At 39.4% G+C, this 23468-nt stretch overlaps 2 protein-coding genes across 2 annotated transcripts in view; both read right to left on the bottom strand.

Moving 5' to 3' along the window:
- Positions 1 to 240: 240 nt before the first annotated feature.
- Positions 241 to 1990, bottom strand: LOC139698333 (coiled-coil domain-containing protein 97). The gene is made up of 3 exons (XM_071597240.1): positions 1231 to 1990; positions 816 to 1058; positions 241 to 503 (listed from the first exon to the last, which is right to left on the bottom strand). Exons 1-3 carry the CDS (start codon positions 1800 to 1802, stop codon positions 326 to 328), a joined length of 993 nt encoding a protein of 330 aa, XP_071453341.1. The 5' UTR covers positions 1803 to 1990; the 3' UTR covers positions 241 to 325.
- A 10756-nt stretch (positions 1991 to 12746) lies between these two features.
- The window catches only part of LOC139700011 (proteoglycan 4), a 152999-nt gene continuing 142277 nt past the window's right edge, over positions 12747 to 23468 (bottom strand). The window contains exons 3-4 of the mRNA XM_071598441.1: positions 16892 to 17574; positions 12747 to 15348 (exon numbers count right to left, since the gene is read on the bottom strand). Coding sequence (XP_071454542.1) covers positions 14191 to 15348; positions 16892 to 17574 — 1841 coding nt within the window. The 3' untranslated portion in view covers positions 12747 to 14190. The remainder of the gene's footprint in view (positions 15349 to 16891; positions 17575 to 23468) is intronic.

Genomic DNA, 23468 nt, shown 5'->3' with positions numbered 1-23468 from the left:
ATACTAATAATATTTTATCTCAATTTCAATTGTAGATTACATTGGGTTCTTCACAAGCCAACATAATGGACTATCAGGAAAATAATATGACATTCCGAACAAGATTTGGACACACTGGATGTATTTATCCAGGGTATCCAAATCTTAAAATACTGAATAGGGAATTAAATATTCACAGTTCATGATATTAACATCGTCTCAAGCTGATGGATACACATAAGTTAATTGTGAAACACCTGATCAACTTTAATATAAAGTTTTATTTGAATAGTATATACAATACTGAAAATAACTTTTTAAGTTATCACCAAATAAATGTTTGCTGTTAACTGTTTAGAGTGGTCATGTAGGCATCCAATTCATCATCCTCATCATGATCAACTTCTGCAGCAGCAATGTTTTCTTGCTTCAATGATTCTGGTGACTCGGAGTCAAAATACTTTTCCTCGTCATCCTGTTCCATATCTTTGTGTGTGTCATAGTCGGTATTAAAATCAACTGAGCTGCAAAATAAGTTGCATAGTGATATCTTTAATATTGTTAATAACGAAATTAAAAGGCGATAATACATTTCACTGTTCAACTGAATATAATATCGTATTATAAAAAACATGCGATTTATGATAAAGGTGAATAGTGTACAAGAGCAATCACATAAAAGTGACATCATATTTCACACAAGAGTAATAACATGAGAAATCACAGTTAGGCCTTTGTTCATTTTTAATTGTGGTGATTGACGACTTACGGCCGAATAATTTGAAATCAACGGTCAATTTTTCTCATAATAAATGCAATATTTCACACAAAGTTACCTATAATCAAAATCTGAGTCTTTTCCTTCGAGGAAACTATGGTACATGCTGCTGACGAATTCTTGCCTTAATACATCCTTTTCTTTTTCCGTAAGTTCCCTATCCATTTCATCTTCGTCGTCCATTGAGCTTTCATCATCTGTATCAATTTCTTCAGTAGCTCCATCTTCTTCATCTTGCTGTTTTTGTTGCAGTTCATTTCGGCTGTCACGGTCCATACGATCTAAAAGGTAGCCAACATATCTGGAATGGTATCACCAAGAATTAAAAAATAATGGTTTAAATGCATTAATGTGGGTGAATATTATGACTAGACGGTCAGCTGCCTTAGTTAATGCTTCCTCATTACTAGGTAACATCTAGACGTGCACTTAACATATAATTATATAATTCAGGCGAACGAGTAAGTACTAACGTCATTTTAGAATAATCCTTGACTCTTTCATCTCTTTCTTCCTTGGTCAAGTGTTGTCCTATTAGTTGTTCGTACAGAAGAGGATTTCTATTTTTCATCTCCTCTTCACTAAAATATGAGCCTTCACTAATCAATTTTTGTAAAGCTTCATAACGTCTATTTTTAACATCAACTTCACTCGATTTTTTGCAGTGGTATCTTTGAAGCTTCTTGAGATAGAAATCTACTTCATAATTCCCTTTCATTGAGGAAAAATATTCAAGATGCGGAAGTTTTATGTTGGTACCGAACCGGGCCAGGAATTGGCCAGGGTTACGTTTCAGCAATTCATCAGCAATAGATCTTTTCTGAAGAAAAGTCAAATCCGGGTCTCCGATTTGCTGGCTCTTAAAATGAGCACTGCTGCTGGCAAGCGAATCGAGTAGATCATTGAGTAATAAGTCCTCACCTTCCGCAGCTACCGTGGAGGCCATTTGGTTCGATGATTCGCACATGTCAACTCCCTCGTCTGTTTCAGTGTTGGCATCATTTTCACCACAAACGACAGATTCTACATGTTTAACAGTGGACATAACTTTCGTGCTTATTTAACAGCGTTATTAACATTCTAAGTCGGCCAAAATGTGCACATCCAAATTATTTGATTGATCATTTTTTAGTAATAACTTTTGGATGCAAGGCCAACATTTTGAATATGTCAAATGTGAAACTTATTAGTTATCACTGAGATAATTTCACGATGGCTTTCAAATTACCATGCAGAGCGATATGTTGAGGCAAACGATACGAAGAAAACAGATGAAAATCGATATTACATCTGATAGGAAAGCGGATTGTTCAAAAATCTAATAAATAAGATTTTAAATAGGCAATCCAGAATAATTGTTTGGTAACTTTGCAATGTGTACCATAGATGGTCATCAAATTGACCTTTTTATTAACTTCCAAGATAACTCCTATGATAAATACTTTTTCATGCTGCGACTGTGTACCTTAATTTCAAAACGTATATTACGTATTTGACCTTTGGAAATAAGAAACTGGTTCGTGCGAAATGGAAATAAAGGAAATGCTTGTGAAGTTGAAATAGATTATTAATTATCATTATATTCAATTGCTCTTGGAAAGTTAAATATGCTTCCGGAATATCACTAATTGTTAGTCATTTGACTAACGGTTACAAGAAAGCCGGTGTCAGTTGTCTGTCCACCGATTTTTCGACCTTATTCCGGGGCATTTGCGAAAGGATTTTCTAACTGAAGAAGCCAAGTGATCTTCATCCTCCTAAATGAGGAGGTGGGGGGGATAGCATCCTCGAGGGAAAGGATCCAATTTCGCTTCAAACTGAATCTCGATAGCTTCGAAAGAAGTTGAGTTTTCTGTGATCTCTTCCTGTTGAATATTCTAGAAATCAGCTATGGCACCTAGAAGATGTTCCATGTTCGGCTGTGACTCAAGAGGAGGAAAACAGTTCAACTCTCCGGGGGAAATTGAGAGGTAAATAATTTGCGTAATAGATACATACCTAACGAACACACACGTAAATGTGGCCAGTTACTTATGGAACCATTTTTAGCGGTTAGTAAAATACTGGTTCTACCTGCAGCATTTTCGAGCAATGTTAATATACCTCCACAATGCCATTGTAATTCGTGTTTTTTGTATCACATTATGATTCAGGTAGTAATATTGATGGATATGTCAAAGGAAATGTATGCATTTCTCTAAATTGTATTCCTTATAAATGAGGATGACTGAGCAGGCCAATTGCTGTTACGACGTTGTTAGTATCTCGAAATATAAGCCTGACATTCCGACTTAGAATTCAGTGTTAATTATAAATAGTATATTTATATATATATATATGTATTTATACATATATATATACACACATATATGTATGTATATACATACATTCACACATACACTATATATATATATATATATATATATATATATATATATATATATATATATATATATATATATATATATATATATATATATATATATATATATATATAACTTGGAAAGCAACAAACAATATAAGGACAAGTAAAAAGAACGCAATAAGCGGTTTAATTGTTATATTAGCCAAGTTAACAAAAATTAAATGTAGCACATTTAATAGTTTTCTTGATGACTCGACGAAAAATCCTTTGGCAGTAGAATTTTCTGTTCTTTAAAGAAATTTTGAGACTTTCTCGGCACGCAAGGTAAACAGTAATGATTTTCCAACTTTGTACCAAATTTTCAATAGCAAGCCATGAAATCTCCTGCCTTCCTCATACGTTTGGTGTGAGTAAATGGTTTCTACATTGCTCGCAAGATGCCACTACGTGGCGAAAGCTCGCTTGAGAGGTATTTTTGATGCTGGTATTTTATACGAAATTGCAGCGGCGCCCCACGAGGTGGTGGTTTCCATGAACGATGCTTTAGAATTTGGTAAATTCACCTTTTATGGAATCCATAACGAATGAGACTTCGATAAGTACGCACGGTAATTTCACCAATCCAGATTATTTTCTGATATATCTAACTGTACTTCGAGCGAAATAAACATAAAAGTTGTACGCCTAGAACCAGTAGGCTAGGCAGGAAAGAATTAAATTTTTATTAGTCTGAAGACAGGTTACACTAAATTTTCAGTCACAGAAAGCGCGAAGATAAGCATGTAGAATTCGAAATATCCTAGGGCATACTAGTTTTAGTTGATGAAATAGGCTTGGGAATATCTAATTGCTGTGACGGCCAACACTGGCTTCCCACATCGAGGGTCCTGCTTCATAGTTCGGTGGTTGAGGATAGTTTTCATTAGAATCCACACTCAATAATATCATACTCTTAGTTATGTATGTACCCATTCGTTCGTTGGATGGTCAGATAGTCTCGGGTCTTTTGTATAGGACACCGGCGCTGAGTTTTCTTACCTCTTTTCCCATAATCTATTCATGGCCTCCGTCGAGGTACCTAAAAAGGGCTGCAAATGCTTTTTTTTTAACTACCGTGACTCTTATTTCTCTATTGACCTGAAAATACCTGAAAATACGATACGATGTTTCAGAAATGAATTAGGTTCGGTATAAATTTATTCTTTTTAGCTGCCATGGAATGAAAAATTAGCTGTGTCACTGCATCGCTAAACTCATGCATAATTTTACCCTTTGGAGGCCCTCTTTTGTTCTTTCTTATTTTCATATTTTTGCGATTTGAATAATTGCAAAATTGATTAATATCAATTCAAATGGGGATCATTTTTTTCTTACTTTTAGTAGGTGGGTCGCGGTAGTCCAGGTGTAGAGCGTTGGACTACTAACCATGGGGCCCGGGTTCGATTCCCGGGCACTCTGGGCACCTGCAGCTCCACCGTAGCTATTCAGGGTACCAGATATTCCTGGCTAACCGGCACGGGGAAAGGAACTGGCCCCCCTACCCTGATGCATGAATTTCACGCGCCGTCGGGCTTAGTCCTGGGTGAACTCTATCATTACCTACCAAACAGACCTTAGGGTTGATTACTGGGTTTATGGTTTTACTTTTGGTAGCAAAATTTTTATTCTTATGTATTTGTCGCTATATATTTCATAACTTCATTTATTTATTTTAGTACCCTGTAAGCTACCACTAGGGTGTGTGGCTGGGGGTGAACAGCAGACACACCAGATTAATGTTGACCCAAATATGACCCTGCCACTGTCGTACAAAGTTATTCTAATCACTTATCGTTCGTGGAAAGAATTACACCTTAAATCTATCTGTTCTACACTTGATCTATCTAATTTTATTGACTGATCTCTCCTACCATAGTAAGATGGGAGCAATAATACATTTTCAACATCCCTGCTAAATAGACGTCCTACCAATTTGTGCAAGATATTTAATCTGTAATTTCACCTTCGCTCCATTAAGAGATTCCCAGCCTAGCTCCTCAATACACATATTAGATACACTACTAAGTTTATCATAACAATGCTATACAAATCTAGCTCCTCTACGCTGCACGCGATCCAATTCGACACTTAATCCAAGTTAGTGAGGATCCCATATACTGACATTACTTAAAACTTCCTCAAATGCTGTGGTAAAAAAGCCATTAGCTTCGTACCATTTTGTTTACCATGTAGTTATAGCAGTCACAGATAATTAAACAAACAAGCAAGGAATTATGAACAAGGAACAAGCGATCACTCGTTGACACCCATCAAAATACTACATACAATAATACATTTGACCAAGAAACTGCGACGTTGGTTTACCACCGTGAATTTTCACCTACTGCAGATAAACCAACATCATCCCACGCCAAATTTTAAAGTGTGATCACTCGAACCCCGTTGATTTCTGCTAATACCACGCCTGTAACCATCTGTAAGGATAAATAAATAATAGGTCATTAGTGGCGTAAATATTTTAATGCAAACAGTACTCAGTGCAAAATTTTCCGCTGCTCACGCACCTAATTTATGTCATTATCACTGTCAAGACAGTCCAATATCAACGACTGCACTGGGGAGCGTTAGTAGAGGACAAAATCACGCAAAGTATTTAAGTTCCTTTCTTCGCTGCGAGGGTCGTCTCGAGATAAGCCATCTTGGTGCGATTTCGGGGATAGTATAATGGTGCTGACAAAAATAAAAGTGTTTCTTACAATTGGAGTATACCCATAGGCTCTTATGACTTAACGACCACATTCAATGTGTTGAATCAGGAATCTCCAAAACTGACCCACGTTCAGAACGAATTTTCGCAAAATGTGACTGGATAGATTCATAATTATTTCAAATAAAAGTTAATATTCAATCGATCTATATATCTTGCATTAGCGATATTCCACTCTCCTATTCGCTCGATTAGCATGATGCGAACTCTAGCTCAAAGTCTGAAAGGTTTCTCTTTGTGTGCCTAATGTAACAAAAATCACCAAATGACCTTTCCACCGAACGGCTTCCAAATTGCTGAATTTTGCACGATTCCGTTTTCTTATGTTTACTCAGGCGACTATGGGAAACGCTCTCTAGTTATTTCATTATTACGAGAGTAGGCTGAAAAATAATGCACACATGCTTGTGCACCATAACCAAATGACTTTCCGACGCAATCTTGGTGGCATATTGAAGTAACATTCCCCTCAACACACATGCGCAGGTTTGAGGTCGTTTCATTCATCCAGTGTATTTTGAGAAACGGAAGTATGGAGACGTGTTCTAGTGCTATGTCGACGCAGGTTAAACAGCGTGCTGTTGTCGAATTTTTAACTACTGAAAAAGTGACTCCTACTGACATTCATCGTCGTTTAAAGGCTGTTAATGGTAACAATGCTGTTGATAGGTCTACTGTATATCGATGGGTAGTAAACTTTCGTGGTTGCGAGCGAGAAAAAGTTCAAAAGCCCACCATCTGCAAAAAAACTTCTATTGACAGTGTTTTGGGATGCTCACCGAATTTAAGTAGCCGATTTTCTGGAACGAGGGGCAGCGAAAATTCTCCGCAGTATATACAGACTCTAAAATATGTCCGACGTCGAGCTTGTCGTGTTTAAGGCAGCCTGACGCCAATAATCTTGCAGCATGGCAACGCTCGTCCACACACCTCGCGCACAACTGGAGAGGCTCTGCGAGGCCTGAAATTTGAACCGATTTCACACCCTCCTTATTCCCCCGATCTTGCGCCTTGCGATTTTTATTTTTTCCCTCAAATCAAAAGACACCTCAAGAGTAATCATTACACCTCGAACGATGAGGCGAAGGCAGCTGTCGAGTCCTGGATTCGAGAAAATTCGGAAGTTTTTCAGTAACGGAATGTACACGTTGGGAGAAATGTGCTAGCCTTAATGGTGACTATGTTGAAATATAAATACATTATTTTGAAACTTAAGAATTTTACTTAAATTTAATTTTTGCTTAATCTTGCTATTTGTTTTTCTTTGTGATCTACTAGCATGTGTGCAGAAGTTTTCAGCCTACCCTCGTATTTTGATTTTCATAAATATGTTGAAATAAATATTTTAAACTGTAGACCCTTTAGAAACAAATAATTTTAATTCTCGAACATATTGATAAATATGCATTATATCCCGCGCAGGAAGAATAACTTCATTTAAACAACCTTTTCAAAACAATTATTCACCTAAAATACTTTTTATTTTTTACATGCTAAGCGTCACCCAAGTTCATTAAAATGATATGAGTAGAACAAAATCTCCACTAAATAGGATCATAATTGATGCTTCATTTATCAGTAATTAATCATTGACAATGCCGTGGCCATTGCTGATGATGCTTAAAAAACGTCGACAAGTTTTGCACGAGTTCAACTGAGGTATTTATTCATATTAGTACGGGTATTTATTGTGGGGAAGTGGGAAAGGAGAGGAAAGATTTTAGCTGGTTGAATCTTTGCATCATGTCTTGGAAACTACCGTAACAATAATTTGTTGAAAAATTGAGGACATGACTACGGTAGATGTAGTCAGAATGAATTTTGCTCAAGACTACCTTCGAAACATCAAACCACGGAGATGTCACGAACCTAACCTTAAGCGCGTCCTCAGTAACTGCTACATTTTAACTAACTCTAACATAGTTGAGTGGGTTTCAGTCTGATATGCATTTCCGTGCTTGAGTAAACTTGAAAACATGTCACTTAGCTGTTTTTGGTTCAAATTCGCGGAGCCTGTACCGATACAAGGTTGAATAAATGTTTCGGTGAAAATATTTTCCTGACGTGTGCGTGAAGTGACGAATTCAGACCGTCACTTAAGTGTGCGCATGATCGCAGATCGTATTACCACTGATGAGATGATAGTACACATCATTATTACTGAAAATTGGGCGATGCGAAAGATCTGCGCTAAACTACTCCCGAAGGTCTTCACGGACGTTCAAGAGCAGAGTCGAGTGTCTGCTTGCGAAGACCTTCTGCAACGTCATCGCGACAGTTCCCCAACCCTCTTACAGTCCCGACTTGGTACAAACAGACTATTTGCTATTCCCAAAATGGAGATCCTCTCTCAATAGGTACCGCCATAAGTGCCGTCAAATAAGCTTGCACGCGTACCCTTAAGGACCTTCCGCAATCTGCCTACCAGGAAACCTTCGAGTCGCGGAAAAGCGGCTGGCAAAGTGCGTTTACATCCAAGGGATGGATGTACTTTGAATAAATTTGAGGCATTGCAGCAATATCTGAAATAAATCTATTTTCAACGAAGCTTTTCCCGATACTATTTATAGAAACCATGTATGTTCAAGTTAGTTCCGCAACTTGAAAAAAATAACCTTACCGAACTATTGAATATTCGAAAAAATACGAACCTTTAATGGCTCAGGGATGGGAAAAAGCAAAGTGATAAAGGAGCGGAAAGGGAGAGCCAAATTCTCTCTCCAATTTAAGGGAGCACTGGTCCCCTCTTTCCGAAGCCGACGACGAACGAGAATGAATCGAATTAGAAACCTGTTCATACTATCTCGGCATAGCCTTCTAGAAAAAGTGGCAAAATGCCAACTAATGGAGACTCTGGTAAAATACATGAACTCTTGGTCCACAAATGAATAGTAAAAAAAGACAGATAAAATCAACACAATTTGTAATTATGCAGAGGGACGCCTCACGGATGGACGGGTGAATATTGACTTTAATTAAACATCTCCGATCAGGGATCTAAGTTGATGATGTGGATAATTAACTTTGGTAAACTAGCATACACTCGCTAATAAAAAAGGATGCGTTAATTTCAAATGATCAGTTGAAATGAGACATGTCCTAGCACATAACTGAATTTGAAGTACCTAACGGAAACTTCGTTCAATACATGAATCTTCGACTACAAGGACATTCTCTAAAGTTACCTCAGTTACAGGTACCTATAAATAAATATATCGTTTGCCTAGAGTGGGGTTAAAACTTCAAAACAGTTTAAGATTAATCGGTAATTGATATATTCTTTAAATTTAGCATATTTTTAAAGCCTATCTCTTTTCATTTGCGTTTTTACTGTAACGAATCAGACATTCCCATAGGCCCATTGAATTGATTTTAGATTTGAATAAATGTTAGTATCTTACAGTGTTCGTAGTTGATAGCAATATGAAGTTTTAGGGAGTGAATCGATGGCGATGGTGATATAAAATCCTGCCAAAGAAACTTGCTCAGAGTAAAACATAACGAGCATACGCCTAATGCCACTCGAACCCTTGACCCTTGTTTTTAAAGCAGCGTAATAGGCAGTGAAATCCAATTATCACTCATGTTTCCGATGTTCATCCCTCCGTTGTATTGGAGACTGCTTTAGATAAAAACGCAAACTGATACCCAATAGTGCATTTTCCAAAAGAATTTACCTAAGACGCAGGTAGTGAACTCACCATACTAAAGATAACCTTTCCTCGGGTATCCTGGAGCATCAAGGAGTAGCAGGAAGGGAAACTACTTCTCTTTCTTTGTCCTTTCAGTAGGTCTTACCTCAAATCCAGTTTTAATAAGGCACCATTCACTGGTACAGCAGGGCATACGGAGGGGAACCGGACTCCACCTCGAGGGTTGGGAATTTTCCTGTAGTACTTCGGTTATTGTCGGTTGTTGTGACATGAGGCAACTTCAGGTTATAATCGAATGTACGTCAGCGAGTTAAGGCGAGGATTTATATTGTTGGTAAATACAATCGCAAGGGTTATCTTTACCTTTATATCCTAAATTTCCCTATTTAACCACCCTTCATATCATCAGCAGGCCAGTAAAACCTGGAGGAGTATGATAATTTTTGAAAATAGGAAGAATTAGAGAAAATTCAGAAAAAAATCTTGGTTAAATTATCTAGATCCTAAGTCCGTTATGATCGATAGTGATTTTTTAGTAATTTTATCAAAAAATTAGATGAAATGCATATATTGGTTGTTTATAACTTGGAATAACACTTGTAATGGTGAATTTTAAGAAATTCCGTAGAAGGACCGCTAAAGTCTTGGCCATTATACTAAGTACTGCTTATCGGAGTAGTTGCTGAAGTGGAAAAAGGTTCGGAGTTTCTATCAGTAAGATATGAGTTTAAGATTATCCCACTATATAGATTACATTCATTCCTTCCCCTATGAGAATTTGATTGAAGAAATTACAATGATACGAGGAAGTACTCACGTCACTATTCTTGACGCATCGAGATAAACTGCACTGGTAGTCAACCTGAAGCTCGATTCGATAGATTAGGTAGGGCTCACCTCTTACGAAGCCCTTATAAATTGAGACATTAGGTTAAGACAGCCTATTGCTTTTCATTATGCTGCCTACGGTTTCCCGGGAAGTTCGGGTACCCGAAAAATAACACGACTTGGAGGAAGCTGAGTGTATTCATAGTTACCCAAAATCGAACCCAGGCCGTCATATCTCTAGCCGAAAGCTCTGCCCCATCCACTATCAAACTCCTTACCAAGATAAATTAATAAATGTAAAATTCTATGAATTCTACGTATTGAGTTGACTGCATGATGGATCATTCCTTACCCGTAAGACACACCCAACGCAGCATGTACCTGGGCTAATACAAGGTGTGATCAAAAAAAGACCGGACTGATTTTGTTCTGCGCAAACCGTTAAACGGTTCGAAACGAGACAGCGCGCCATCTAGCGACACATCTGATGACTAAAATGAGAGGTGTTGCGTTTGTTTGCGTCGAGTCGTTACGTAGCAGCAGCGGTACGTGTCCTCTTAACCTGTTCATCGCCGCGTGCAACGGCAGCACTGAAGGAGCCAGAGGAACAGCGTGTGTGCGTGAAAATTTGTTTCAAACTTTGCAAAAGTTTGGAACAAATACGGAGATATGTGTAATGATTCAGAAAGCCCTTGTCAATGAAGCTATGATTCGAAGCCAGTGTTTTGAGTGCTACAGTCGTTTTAAATCGGGCAGAACCTCAACAGATGAAGAGTCGCGAACGGGGCCTTCCTCTTCGACAGACCCCAACCATGTCAAATTGGTGAACGATTTGATGCGGGAAAATCACCTTTTAACTGTTAGGGAGATAGCCGGGGAAGTAAACATTAGTTTTGGATCCTGTCAGACAACTTTGACGGACATTTTGGGTATGACGCGCGTCGTATCAAAATTCGTCCCGCGGTTGCTGAGTGATGAACAGAGACAAAAACGTGTGGACATTTGTTAGGAACTCCTGAATCGACCCAATGCCGACCCAGAGTTTCTTAAAACCATCGTAACCGGTGACGAAACCTGGGTCTATGGTTATGATGTGAAGACAAAGGCCCAGTCTTCTCAGTAGAAAGATCCTCATTCTCCGCTACCAAAGAAAGCTCGCGTGTCCCGGGCCAATGTGAAGGTCATGTTGGTGTGTTACTTCGATTGGCTAGGGCTGATTCATTACGAATATGTCCTTCAAGGTCAAACCGTGTACAAATATTTCTGCTTAAAGGTTATGAATAGGCTGAGGGTCGCAGTGAGCCGAAAGAGGCTGGACATGTGGAGAAACAACGGCGTTTCCACCATGATAGGTCGCCGGCTTACACGGCGCTGATCGTGACAAGAGAACCGGAACTTCCTGGATCCCGCAGCCACCCTACTCTCCAGACGTGGCTCCATCAGACTTTATTTTGTTTTCAAAGTTAAAATAAACCTTGAAGGGGCGCCGATTCGACTATATTGTGATCATTAAAACTAATTGTACGGCGGACCTGAAGAGGATCCCAAAGGCGGCTTTCCAGGCAGGGTCGAGAGATTGAAGAAACGTTGGCAAAGGTGTGTCGTCAGCCAAGGCAAGTACTTTGAGGGCGACAAGTTCGATTAAGCTGTCGATTACATCGAAATAAACAATTTATAAATTCAGTCCTGTCTTTTTTTGATCACACCTTGTATATGAAGAAGAAGTGGTCAAAATACCTCGTGAAGTAGTACTCTTAGAAAACAATATAGCATTTTATTGTGTAGCGCGGAACCCGCGCACCTGGAGTGATGCTGAACTTCATAAAGAGGTGAATGGGAGGCCAAAATAGTTTCACGTTATTAATTGCTCAATTACAAGCTTCAAAGGTGTTGACGAACGTTTACGAATGAGAGAAGAATCCTGAAGGTATATTCATTTGTGCCCTGGTACTACAACGTAAGAATTTGATGTAACTTACATGGCAGATGAAAAATGTTACGCCCGCCAGTGACGGTTAAGGTATAGCGAACGCTTTGCATGGCTTTGTGTCCTTTGTCTCCTGAGAAAGGAGGCTTGCACCACCAAAAATTCGAAAACTAGTGAGTTTCTTTTCTTTTTTGAGTGTTTCTGTGTTTTTATCTTCGTTCGCTAGTGTTAGCTTCATATACATTATTACTTACATCCGTGAGACTTTCACGTAAGTTTTATATATACATATATAAATATATATATATATATATATATATATATATATATATATATATATATATATATATATATACGGACACAAACATACATGTACACACAAAAGCACAAATACAGAAAGAGAGGGATGTGCTTACTTTGTGAATCAAGGCTGAAATTCTACTGAATTTTCTTTATTTAGGCCAGAAAATTTACAGATGAAAATATCCTGTTTTCAGGTACATATACGTCAACTTATATATCGAAAGTGGAAGTAAAGGTTCATTGTGAAATTTATTTCAAAAGTTTTGAATAATTCATACAAAACTTGAGAAACTTGAGATACAGATACACAAGCCGCCAATTAAAGGAAATAATGATATGTATTCTAATTACTGAATGCATTAATGATAAGTAAAAATCTTGGTGATTACATACAGGTAAATTAATCAGAAAAAAAAATTCCTCACGCGAACATCTTCAAAATAAAAATATCACGGGAGGTCGTCCTTTTTGGACACATGAATTACTCTTATTTACAGATTAAGATGAAGTAAAATTGAGCCATTTATGAAAATGAGTCCGATCGTTTCGATGAGGTGTGGATGATGCGTTAAGGCCTGGTTATATAATGACCTTTTTCGTCGATTGTCTTCATAGACGGTAAGCCGAGAAAAAACTTTAGCTTGCATATTATCAATAAGGTACATAAAATTAACATTGTAAATAATCATAGGTACTTCCATATCGCGAAAAATGTAATCCCCAAAAGAAATATCCCTTAATTTTAACTACAGTAATGTGACGTGATAAATTACATGGCATTTCACTGGAAGTTATATCACATAAATGTACTTCTTATTCTACACTTACCTACGTAGTTGTCGAACTACTTCGTCACCTAATTGAACACGCTGGTCATATTTCTCTCAAATCTGCATCAAACCTACTCTAATTATCGTAATAAATAGTCTATTTTATTCACTTAAATATTCATGGTATGGCATCTGTCATTGTAGTTGTTTAGTAGTGACGTAAACGCACACATCTGTATGCACTAATATACCAAGTCCACTTGTGAACGTGCATTAATTCCCATCTAGAAAACAAACCTTTTGTGAGGAAACGTAGGGAAACATAAGCCGTGCTAGCTAATGTAGCGGCATCTCTGCAATAGTAGTATCCTCGATGAAGAATTCACTTCCATTTCTCCACCCTTTCAAACAAGAGCACACTCGATAAACCGTGAAAAAAACTTTAAATACCACACAAATGCGATGAAAACATCTTTTTAGGTCCTATACATTTATCATCACCTTCCTTTGCATCTATTAGTAGCCTCCCCGTTAACATGGCTTTGAAGACATTTAAAGCTCGCATTTCTACATCAAAATGCTGCTTTAAAATACATACCTAAGAAAAAATAACTCATACTTTCCGTAAAATAATTAAAAAAAAGAAAACTTAAAAAGGGGTTTTCTTTCCTTATTTGCCTCTGGCAAAAATGTATGTACATTGTCCTGACAACACCTTCCAAAGCCTCATGTGGCGACCCAGAGAACTTAACGCTGGACACCTCCCGCCTCAAGTTTTCGCTGTCTTTTCTGTCCTTTCGAACGATTTTGTCCTTCCGCACTAATCTTCGGAATCGTCATCTTTCGGCTGGATGGCCCTCGGGCCGATGGGCATCTCCCCGCCCTCGTGCCTCCTAGGCGTCCCCCAAGGCGGGACCACGAACACCCCGTGCTTCTTCCGCGAGGCCGCCACCCACTCCTCCCTCAGCACGTCGTTCTCCGATGGGTCGGTCTCTGGGGGTGGCAGTATCCCGATGGACGCCGGGTCCTCCTCCCAGAGAGACCTTCCGGCCCCCACTCGGCGTCGCGGACCTCCCTTGCTGCGGTCGTCCACGGCCTCCTTCTCCCCGCTCCCGACTATCGGTATGCCATGGATGGAGTTCTTACCCGCGCCGTAGGTCTTCACCTTCGAGTGACCCTCGATGATGAGGTACATGGGACCCCGGAGCGGGGCCGAGGGCTGCTTGTAGTGGGAGAATAGGGGGTCCGTGGTGAGGGAAGGGGTTGTGGAAGTGGGAGGGGTGGGGGGCGTGGTGGTTGTTGGCGCCTGCGTGGTCGTCGGTGGGAAAGTAACGTAAAGGATTGGTGTGGTGGTGGTTGCGTGGGCCGTCTGCAGAGTTGTTGTCTGCGCGGACTGGCTCGTCTGCGTGAAGTGTGGGGTGCTCGGCTGGTCGCTCTGGGTGCCCGTCCACTTGTCCAATCCTGTCGAGGAGGGCAGCGTGGAGGTGCTCAGGTCCAGGCTCTCCTGAATCTCGACCGTGGCTCCGCTGAAATCTGGTATGGGGCTCAGGGGATCGTTGGGTGGCGGGACCATGTACTGCTCCGGCTCCTTGACTTCCAGCGTTGACAGGGGCAGCTTTTCAGGATCTTCGGTCGTCTGCGAGGTTGTGGCCTCCGTCGGAGGAGGAGTGGTCGGTGGATGAGTAGGAATGGTCTCTCTTGGGGGGTGGGTCGTGGGTGCTGTGAAAACGGGGTACACTGGGGTCGTGTTGGGGTCAGGGACTGTCGCCGGACTGGGCTTCTGCATTTCCGGTGGTGTTAGTGTCTGGCCGCTGGTGGTTCTCGTCTGTTCCTGCAGGAGGAGGTTGTGCTGAACAAATGGGACAGGGGACTCATTCCCTGGGAGGGGTGGGGGCACAAGCATCTGCAGAGGCGTGGGAAGTTGACCAGGCGCTGTTGAAATGTCGAATTCCCCTTCTTCCAGTTGACCAATCTGAAGCTAGACAAACATGATGGTTTGCTTAGTAAAATTATTGAAAATCCAAGTCCCAAGGATTTGGTCATTGTTCCAGTCATACAGTTTATGTTTGCACTACAGAGGGAAGGTTTTCTACGCTTTGAATTTTTGGGTCCTAGTCGAAAAGGGATTTAACACTTTCAAAAAATTATCTATAAATCTACATTTACACAATACTTCCGAAGTTATCATAAGGGCGTATGGCAACGGTGGATAGGGATGATATACCTGTACATATATTTTATATATAAATTGCATTATGTAAATTTAACATAAGCAAACGCTTGTCACACACATATATGCCTATAGAAATTATAATAATGAATGTGTTCAGTAAGATTTGAAGTTTTACTTATTGACTTTGACTAACGATATTTCGTCGTATTATCTTGTTCCTTTAAAGCCCCCAAAGTTTTGTATGGTAATACGTAGGATGCCTCGTTAGCTTAACTGGCAAAAGAACTCGGCCGGATATCCAAGAATCCGGGTACGTATCCTAGTCAATGCGTGTGATTTTTACTCATTAAAATTGCGGAAATTCATGTTAGCGGTTGTATCTTTTCGTGAAAGCCTTGAATTTAGGATGTCCTTTCCTTTCGACCCGTGAAGAATTGATGTCTGATTTGATTGATATTTAGCAAAATTTTATTGGCTATTATTTTCTTAATTATTTGCAAGTATTTTTTTTCACCGTCGTATGTTATTAATCTCTCTACACTCACGTAGCCTTTCTATCTTTGTTATCATATGTTACAAAAAGTAATTTTTAAACACACTTATTTTAGATTTTCCCCAAAGGTTAATTTGATTATTATCCTGAAATTATTTACTGACATTCTGAGAATCAAACTGGGAAAAGTTATTGCCTCCTAGTTGTTTGTTTATGATATTGAATGTAATGGATTATGGAAAATATGAAAGCGAAGAAAAATTAGGCAGCAAGGGGGTTTTTCTACGAGAGAATTAAGTGGAGAGCTTTGTCAGAGCAATTCAAGTATTTATGGCTACCATTGATAAACTATACGTCAATATCATACTTTTGCACATTTTAAGAGTCAATTATGACTTATTCTCATCTGTAAAGGCCTTTAACACTTCCCGTCTTCTTGTGGAAAGTTTCTAAATCCATTCATCAAATAGTTGCAACGGTATTACCAATTATTGCAACCTGCTACTAGTCCTAAGGTGACATGATATTAGGATACAAACATAAAAGGAAAATATTACTAAACCAAAATGTTGAACACCTATAAATGTGAAAGGAGTAATGCGAATTGAATAAAAACTAAAATATGATTTTGACATTTTCATTTGGCAAGTTGATTAATTCAAAATTTTTATGATTTTTTACAACCAATTCAAATGAATTGTTACTAATTTTAAATCCATAAAAAATTACTAAAATTTACAATTAAAAAAATGCGATTTAGTTAGCGACACACAAGAGAGCAATATACGTGTATGAGGTAGTATTGAAATTTTGACCAGTCATATATGCTCCAAAGAGGTATCCCCGCCAGCTAACCTGCAAGTGAGGCGCGTGGAGGTGGGTGTGCCTCGTGGGCGTGTAGTAAGGCGGCGACATCCTGTAGGGGTGTGCCGAGTGCCTCGGGGGTTGGGGTCCATGGGAGTGGTGCTTCTGCGGCTGCTGCGTGGACAGGGGCCGGAACTCCCCGTAGTGCGTCACCCGCCTGTGCGGTGGGAGAGTCGGCGGCGGCACCGGCGGCTGCTTGGGCGTGAACTTAGGCCCGTCGACGAACGTGAGGAAGGGGTGGGCGTCGAGGCGGGCGTCGGCCACCGCGTGGTGGTCGCTAAAGGGGTCGCCGCCTCCACCCGGGGTCGCCGACGTCGAAATGGGGTGCTTGACGTTGGAGGGGTAGACGATGACTGTAGTAGGGTGAACCGGGACAGCCGGTGGGACGACGTTCTGGGGTCGGAGGTCGGCTGCAGAGGAAGGAGTGGTGGCGGAGGGGGGCGTCGGGGGCAGGGCGGAGGCGAGTGTTGGCTGGGGCACATCCGGGGTGCGGGATGAAGGGTCCATCCAGTAGTGCACTCTCTCTAGCACAGGCGGGACGTAGTCGTAGGTGGGGTCGTTCTTCAGCGGGTCCCCCCTGCCCAGTGGGGTCCACTCGTCATATTCCAGGCGAGGGGAGAAGAGGCCCCTGGGTGATCTCCGTTCTCTCGTCTCCGTTGGAGAATTCTCTGAAACTGGAAAAAGAAGTAAAATATAATAAAGCTTGTTATCTATAAAAGAAAGAATAAATTGTTTGGACATAAGCACTCAAAAAATATATCAATAACCAGAAATCATCTTCACTGTAGTACGACTGGTAGATCTCTCATAAAGTTGAAAACAGTCTTAATATTTTTCTGAGATTCAATTGATCTAGGGTGAAAAAAGTGGAAATACACGTGCCTTATTCTATTACAAGAACCTGACTCTATCGCGTCCGTATATCTGAATTCTCTCAAGAACAAAAGCATAGGAATTTACTGTTTCGTTTTCATGTTATATTCTATTTATCAAGACTAGACTCCATGCATGACTCCAAAAATATTCATCAACTCCTGGTTAAAACGAGAAATATGTTATTGCGCCTGATCGTCTCTGTCAGATTATGCTTCGGATTCTTAAAACAACGTTGATCTATAGTGAAAAAAATGGAAAGCGGTTCGCACGTTTTTCTATGGAGTGTGCTTTTGTGTTCCGCGGAGAGTTGTTCCCAAAAGGATTCATACTGGTATACATATAATGTCATATGGAAGTGACCATTGTCATTAGAATTGTCATTAAACGGAGTTAGGTCTTCAAAATCAAAATTTGTCTTGTATACAGGATGCGTAAATGCGATGAGATTTAGGCATCTCCTTATTTTTCTTTTTTAAAGAGAAATATTTTTAGAGTCATATTGACTTTTAAAGTTAATGTAATTTAAAATGATTTTCGCTCTACCTTAACCCCTTTCACCTTCGATCGTAATCCTTTCTGTCGCACTGTGAGATAAAACACGAGCAAGTGTAGGGAATTTTCAAAGAATTACGAGAGATGGTTCATTTATACTTACTCTTAAAAACACTTTTGGATTACCTATGGCAACCGAAGTTTTAAAAAAAATGGAAAATAATGGCCACTGCCCTTCTCGGTCTTTACCGGCCACATTGTTGCATTAGGTCTCTTAAGGCGCAATGTTCTCGTTGTTGACATACTTTCGAAAGTGATGCATGTGGACGATTTTCACATTTTACACCAGTGAGAATTATGAACTCTTTTGAGGAAATTACAAGTACCACTACAAAATCGTAGTAATCACCTCGGAGGTTGGTTTGATGGACGACACTCACCAAGTACTAAGCCCAACTGCATGTGAAATTCACACATCAGAAAAAGGGGCCAATTCCTTTCCCTGTGCCACCTATGGTTACCCAGAAAAATTTGATACGCGAAAAGTCACACAGCTCTGGTGAAACTGAGGCTACCGAGAGGCGTCAACAGGAATCTAATCCGGGCGCTCCTCACAGTAGCCCAGAACTGTACCCACTGAACTGCTGCGTCCACTAAAATTAATTCGCACAATGGTTAATTAAATGAAGAATACAATGTATCTTTCCACTGTCCTTTATTCACGTACAACCAGTTTCAACGCTCGAGCGTCATCATCAGGTACCCATTACCAAGTACCTGATGATGGTACATTACCAAGTACCTGATGATGACGCTTGAGCGTTGAAACTGGTTGTACGTGAATAAAGGACAGTGGAAAGATACATTGTATTCTTCATTTAATTACAATGAATTTCCACAAAGTTGAGCCGGGAACAATTGAATACGTACAATGTTTTCTTATTCTGTTCTAATGATTCGATTTTCATTGCAATAAAATATTGTCGAATTAAGTGAAGGCAGAAAAATGGACAAACAAGGAGCCGAGGAGCGATTAACATAGGATTCTACTTGAAATTAAAATCATAAAGGTATAAATGTTAGTCCTTCACTGTGATTTGCTTGTATTTACTGTCTCAAAACATAGGCTTACCTCAAATTGTGAGCGTGTAGTGAAGAGTTGCGATATTAAAATTTTGGTATGACAGGGAACACATAAAACTAGAGGAAGAAAAATATCCAATTATGGAGATTTTTGGGAGGCTTGAATTTGAATTTGCACACCACAAATCCTGTTAAATTATGTTGCTGTGGTCAGTGATATTTCAATCTGATGCTTTAATTAAGAAGGCGCGGGTCGAACATCCATTTGCCATGTTACGCGTCGCGTTGCGCGTAGATTACCGCAAGTTGAATACACGGTTGAGGAGAATTCATGTCTACGAGTTTATATCCTTGTTAAAGAGTTACTGGAACAAGCAATCTGATATCCATTGAAGGATAGTCTCGAGGCCCCTAAAACTGCCCATCTACGGATATGACGTCGTTTCCATTCAAAACGCATAGCAAGTGGGATTGGATTCAGATTCATGGAATCTGAATCAAGTTTCTAGAACGATTTGATCGAAAAACATAACAAAACCTAGAAGCTTAGTATTACATTTTTATGGTTTGAGCAGTTCTGCGGAGACCAGTCCATGAGGATATCTCCTTTAGTTGTTTTTTTAAATGGTAGAAATGTGACATTCATCTTAGTAAGCTGGTTATAGTACATAGAAATTTTAGACCGGGGAAGCAGAAAATAGCTAGGTGAATTGCCTGGTTCATTGAAGAAATTGGGTGTAAGTAGCGTTTTAAAGCTGTGTTTTCCACCTCTGCCCTCAAGTTTTGGCTTCTTGTTTCAGGGAAAACTAAATTTTACTCTGGTAGAGGCTCTTGAACTGTTAAATAATAGTTTGAGGGACCGAGCGTTTCTGTATACCACCTTCCAAAATTTACCAGTGACTTTGCAGGAATTAATATGAAATATGTGCATTAATAAATGCATATGTTTGATGATGCGGCAGCTCATTGGATAGAGCTTTGGATATTGTGTCCCGGGTTCATAACCTAGTGATTTCGTCGGCTATATTAATCTAAGATGCACAATTTTCTACGTCCCAGAGAGCTAATAGAGCACAGCTGGTACAGGGAACTTAACTGGCTTCCCTACCGTTTATTTGCGAATTTCGCACACCGCAACGTTTTACCAAGTAAGTTCAACTCTCACATCTCAGAACAACTTTTGGAATAATTTATGGGCAGGCGCCCTTCTGCAAGTTGGGTTGGTAAGAGATTAATTATAAGTACACTGTACAACTCTTTATAAGAGTCCTCAGAGGAAAGTGTATTAATTTTAATCACGGTTGCAAATCAAGATTTCATGCTATATATTTTGTTTAAGAATGATTTAAAAGTTTGGAGAGTAATAAATGAAAGTAAAATTTTCTGCGATAGTTTTTTTAGGAGTAATATGTATAGAGGAATACCCTTAAATGAAGAATCTAAGTACACGTAAATTATGTTATCAATGCAACGCTTACAGTTAATATAACTTTGAAGAATTAGCTCCAATATATTTTTCCGACCTCATAAGAAAAATATATTCAGCACACTCGTATACGTCGCCATGCTATGAAGCACCACAGCAATGTGCTCTTGTAAATAATATTTTATTCACAGTAGTTTAGCAGTAGTCTACCGGCTTAGGATGGAATTGTGATGAACCTGGCAGTCCATACTACTGTACTCGTAACCAACACGAGGCAATATCTCCAAATCTCATACTTGATATTAAATTAAATAATTTATTATCTCTGTATACTTTCCATCTTCCTTAATTCGATTGCCTATTCTTCTCCTCCCTCGGTCTCGCTATCCCCCAGCATTCTACCCATCGTCACCGTCTCTCAGCATCACATTGCTTCTCAATATTCCCTGTAACCATTTTTCTCCCTTCTCCGAATTTCAACCACCAAAAGCCATGTATCTTCCCCTCTAATACATAGAGCATGATCATGGTTTTCTTTTTTGTCCATTTTATTTTCTCCATTCCTCTCCACACTCTCATCTCGAAATCCTGTAATCTATGCTTGTCCTCCTGCCTCCCTCATTGACTAAGTTTACGAGTCAATTTAAGTAGTCAATTCGAGTAAGTTAAGAGTCATTCCGAAAGACGCTCCATATTAAAGATTGACTTGTCTTTTCTTTAGACCTTTGCTTAAGGCGTGTGTTATCAACTCCCGTATGTCAACGCTTCCTTACCAAAGGCATTCTCCTTTTAATGGCCCCATCAATCTGACCACCCTCCTCCGAAGCACTTCCCGAATAGCTGAACTGTTCCATTTGTCTGTCTGTTCCTGTTTTCTTGCTATTTCTTCAGAATCTCGTTAACTTCGTTTGCTCATGATTACTTATCATACCTTACCTATCACATTGATTCTATAATGCGCTAAGTAATGATTGTTCATAATAGTTTAAGAACGAATTTTCAGTCGACCAAAAATATGTGATAAAAGCGGAAATTCTGTCACATTCGGTTCTGAAATGAAAATTAGATTTCAGGGAAGGTATTCTCAGCAGATTCCAGATGATATTCAGGTCCACATGAGATTTTTAAAAATAGTAGGCGTGTGTTGAGTATATAATATATAATAGCAGCTACATTTTTCACAGAGGTGAGTTGTAAGATTATGCAGAAACTGATGCTGTTTTTTAAAACTTTAAACTCGGTTAGAATGAGGAATTGATTGACTTATTTCCCCTGAAATGGCGAATACCGAAATTTCAGACCTGCGCATAATCTAAGAGCTTTTCTTGGTCGTTTGGGATATATATTTCGCAGGAAAATAATATTTATAATAATTTATGCGTGTATAACCATATTAGTGTGAAAGTATGTATCATCATTCAGATTTTTATTCATAGAAATTTTATCATGAAATGTTTAATTTGTTACTTTCGAAGAATGCAATGTATAAATCGTGGAACTCAGTCCACAATATTTTGATGGAATTTGTCCTATAACGATCCTTTCATAGCGCTCATTTTTTAGTTGCAAATAGTTCCGAGTGGAGGATATTTGCGTATCTCACGTTCGATAAATATTTTTGAAGTCTCATATCAAGGAAGTTTTCCACGTATTTTTGTAATTGATATGGATGAATGTGGAGGAACTGTCATTTTCATAGTAAGAAGTTGGAGGTAATCCAGAGAAGGGTTAGCTGCTTGATGATAGTAATTCTTTTTCGGCTAATTGAGAGTTAGTTTTCTTGCAAAAAGATGAGTGCTAGGGAATGGTAATGGCCGAGAAAGAAAATTTGATGGCATGAGGAAAGTAGATTAGTATAGTTGATGAAGGGAAGGGGAACAGGATGAACGGGAATGTTCGCAAGGAGTCGTTTCTTGAGTCCGGAAGAGCGATAGTGAGTGGTTGTGACCACCCTTGGAGCAAGGCAACCCACGCCGCACAGTGATCGATATGGCCAATCGTGATAGGGTCATGTTTTACCCTCTCAACGAACGGCTGCGTTTTTGTCTTGTCATCGCCGCGTCTTCAGTTCTTTCAGGCAGAGTGGATTTTGATTTAAATATCGCGGCCACACAAGAGACTTGTTCCCATTACAAGCGGCAACAGGCGGAGGAAACCATCAGTTTATCGACTTTCTTCGGAGAACTGAGACCCAAAACTCCCTTCTTATATTTTGTCCTTAGATGTAAGAGAATGAAGAGGATAAATAGAGTGAAACATGAAAAAAATATGCTAATCCTCTTGTCAAAGAGAAATACGTGTATAATATAAAGTTAGTAATGTAAAACAAATATAATGACCTGATTATAATTTGTGAATAAAATTTATGGAGAACTAGGTCCAACTGGTACTTCACAACTTTAAATATAGCTATAGATATTTTCTACTCAAATAAATAAAAGTATGGCGGGAGCTGAAATAAATAGTTGGGTGAAGCGAGAACATTGCTTGAAGCCAAGCAAAGTGAGGTTGGTGGTAGAAGTCTAATTAAACCTTCTTGGGGGATGTTGGGTGTTAGCTGGAGAGAAAAGGCTTACTCGAATGTATCACAATGAGGCATTGTGGAGGGATTATGACTTCTGTATGTCCAGACTATAGGGATCATATCTTAACGATTAACCGTTCCCACCGAAGTCGAACCTGTGAGCTCCG

The sequence above is a fragment of the Hetaerina americana genome, unplaced genomic scaffold, assembly GCF_022747635.1.
Source record: "Hetaerina americana unplaced genomic scaffold, ioHetAmer1.1.p SCAF_10, whole genome shotgun sequence".
Lineage (NCBI taxonomy): Eukaryota > Metazoa > Arthropoda > Insecta > Odonata > Calopterygidae > Hetaerina > Hetaerina americana.
Note: the sequence above shows the minus strand (reverse complement) of the source record. Positions and strands in the feature narration are given on the sequence as shown.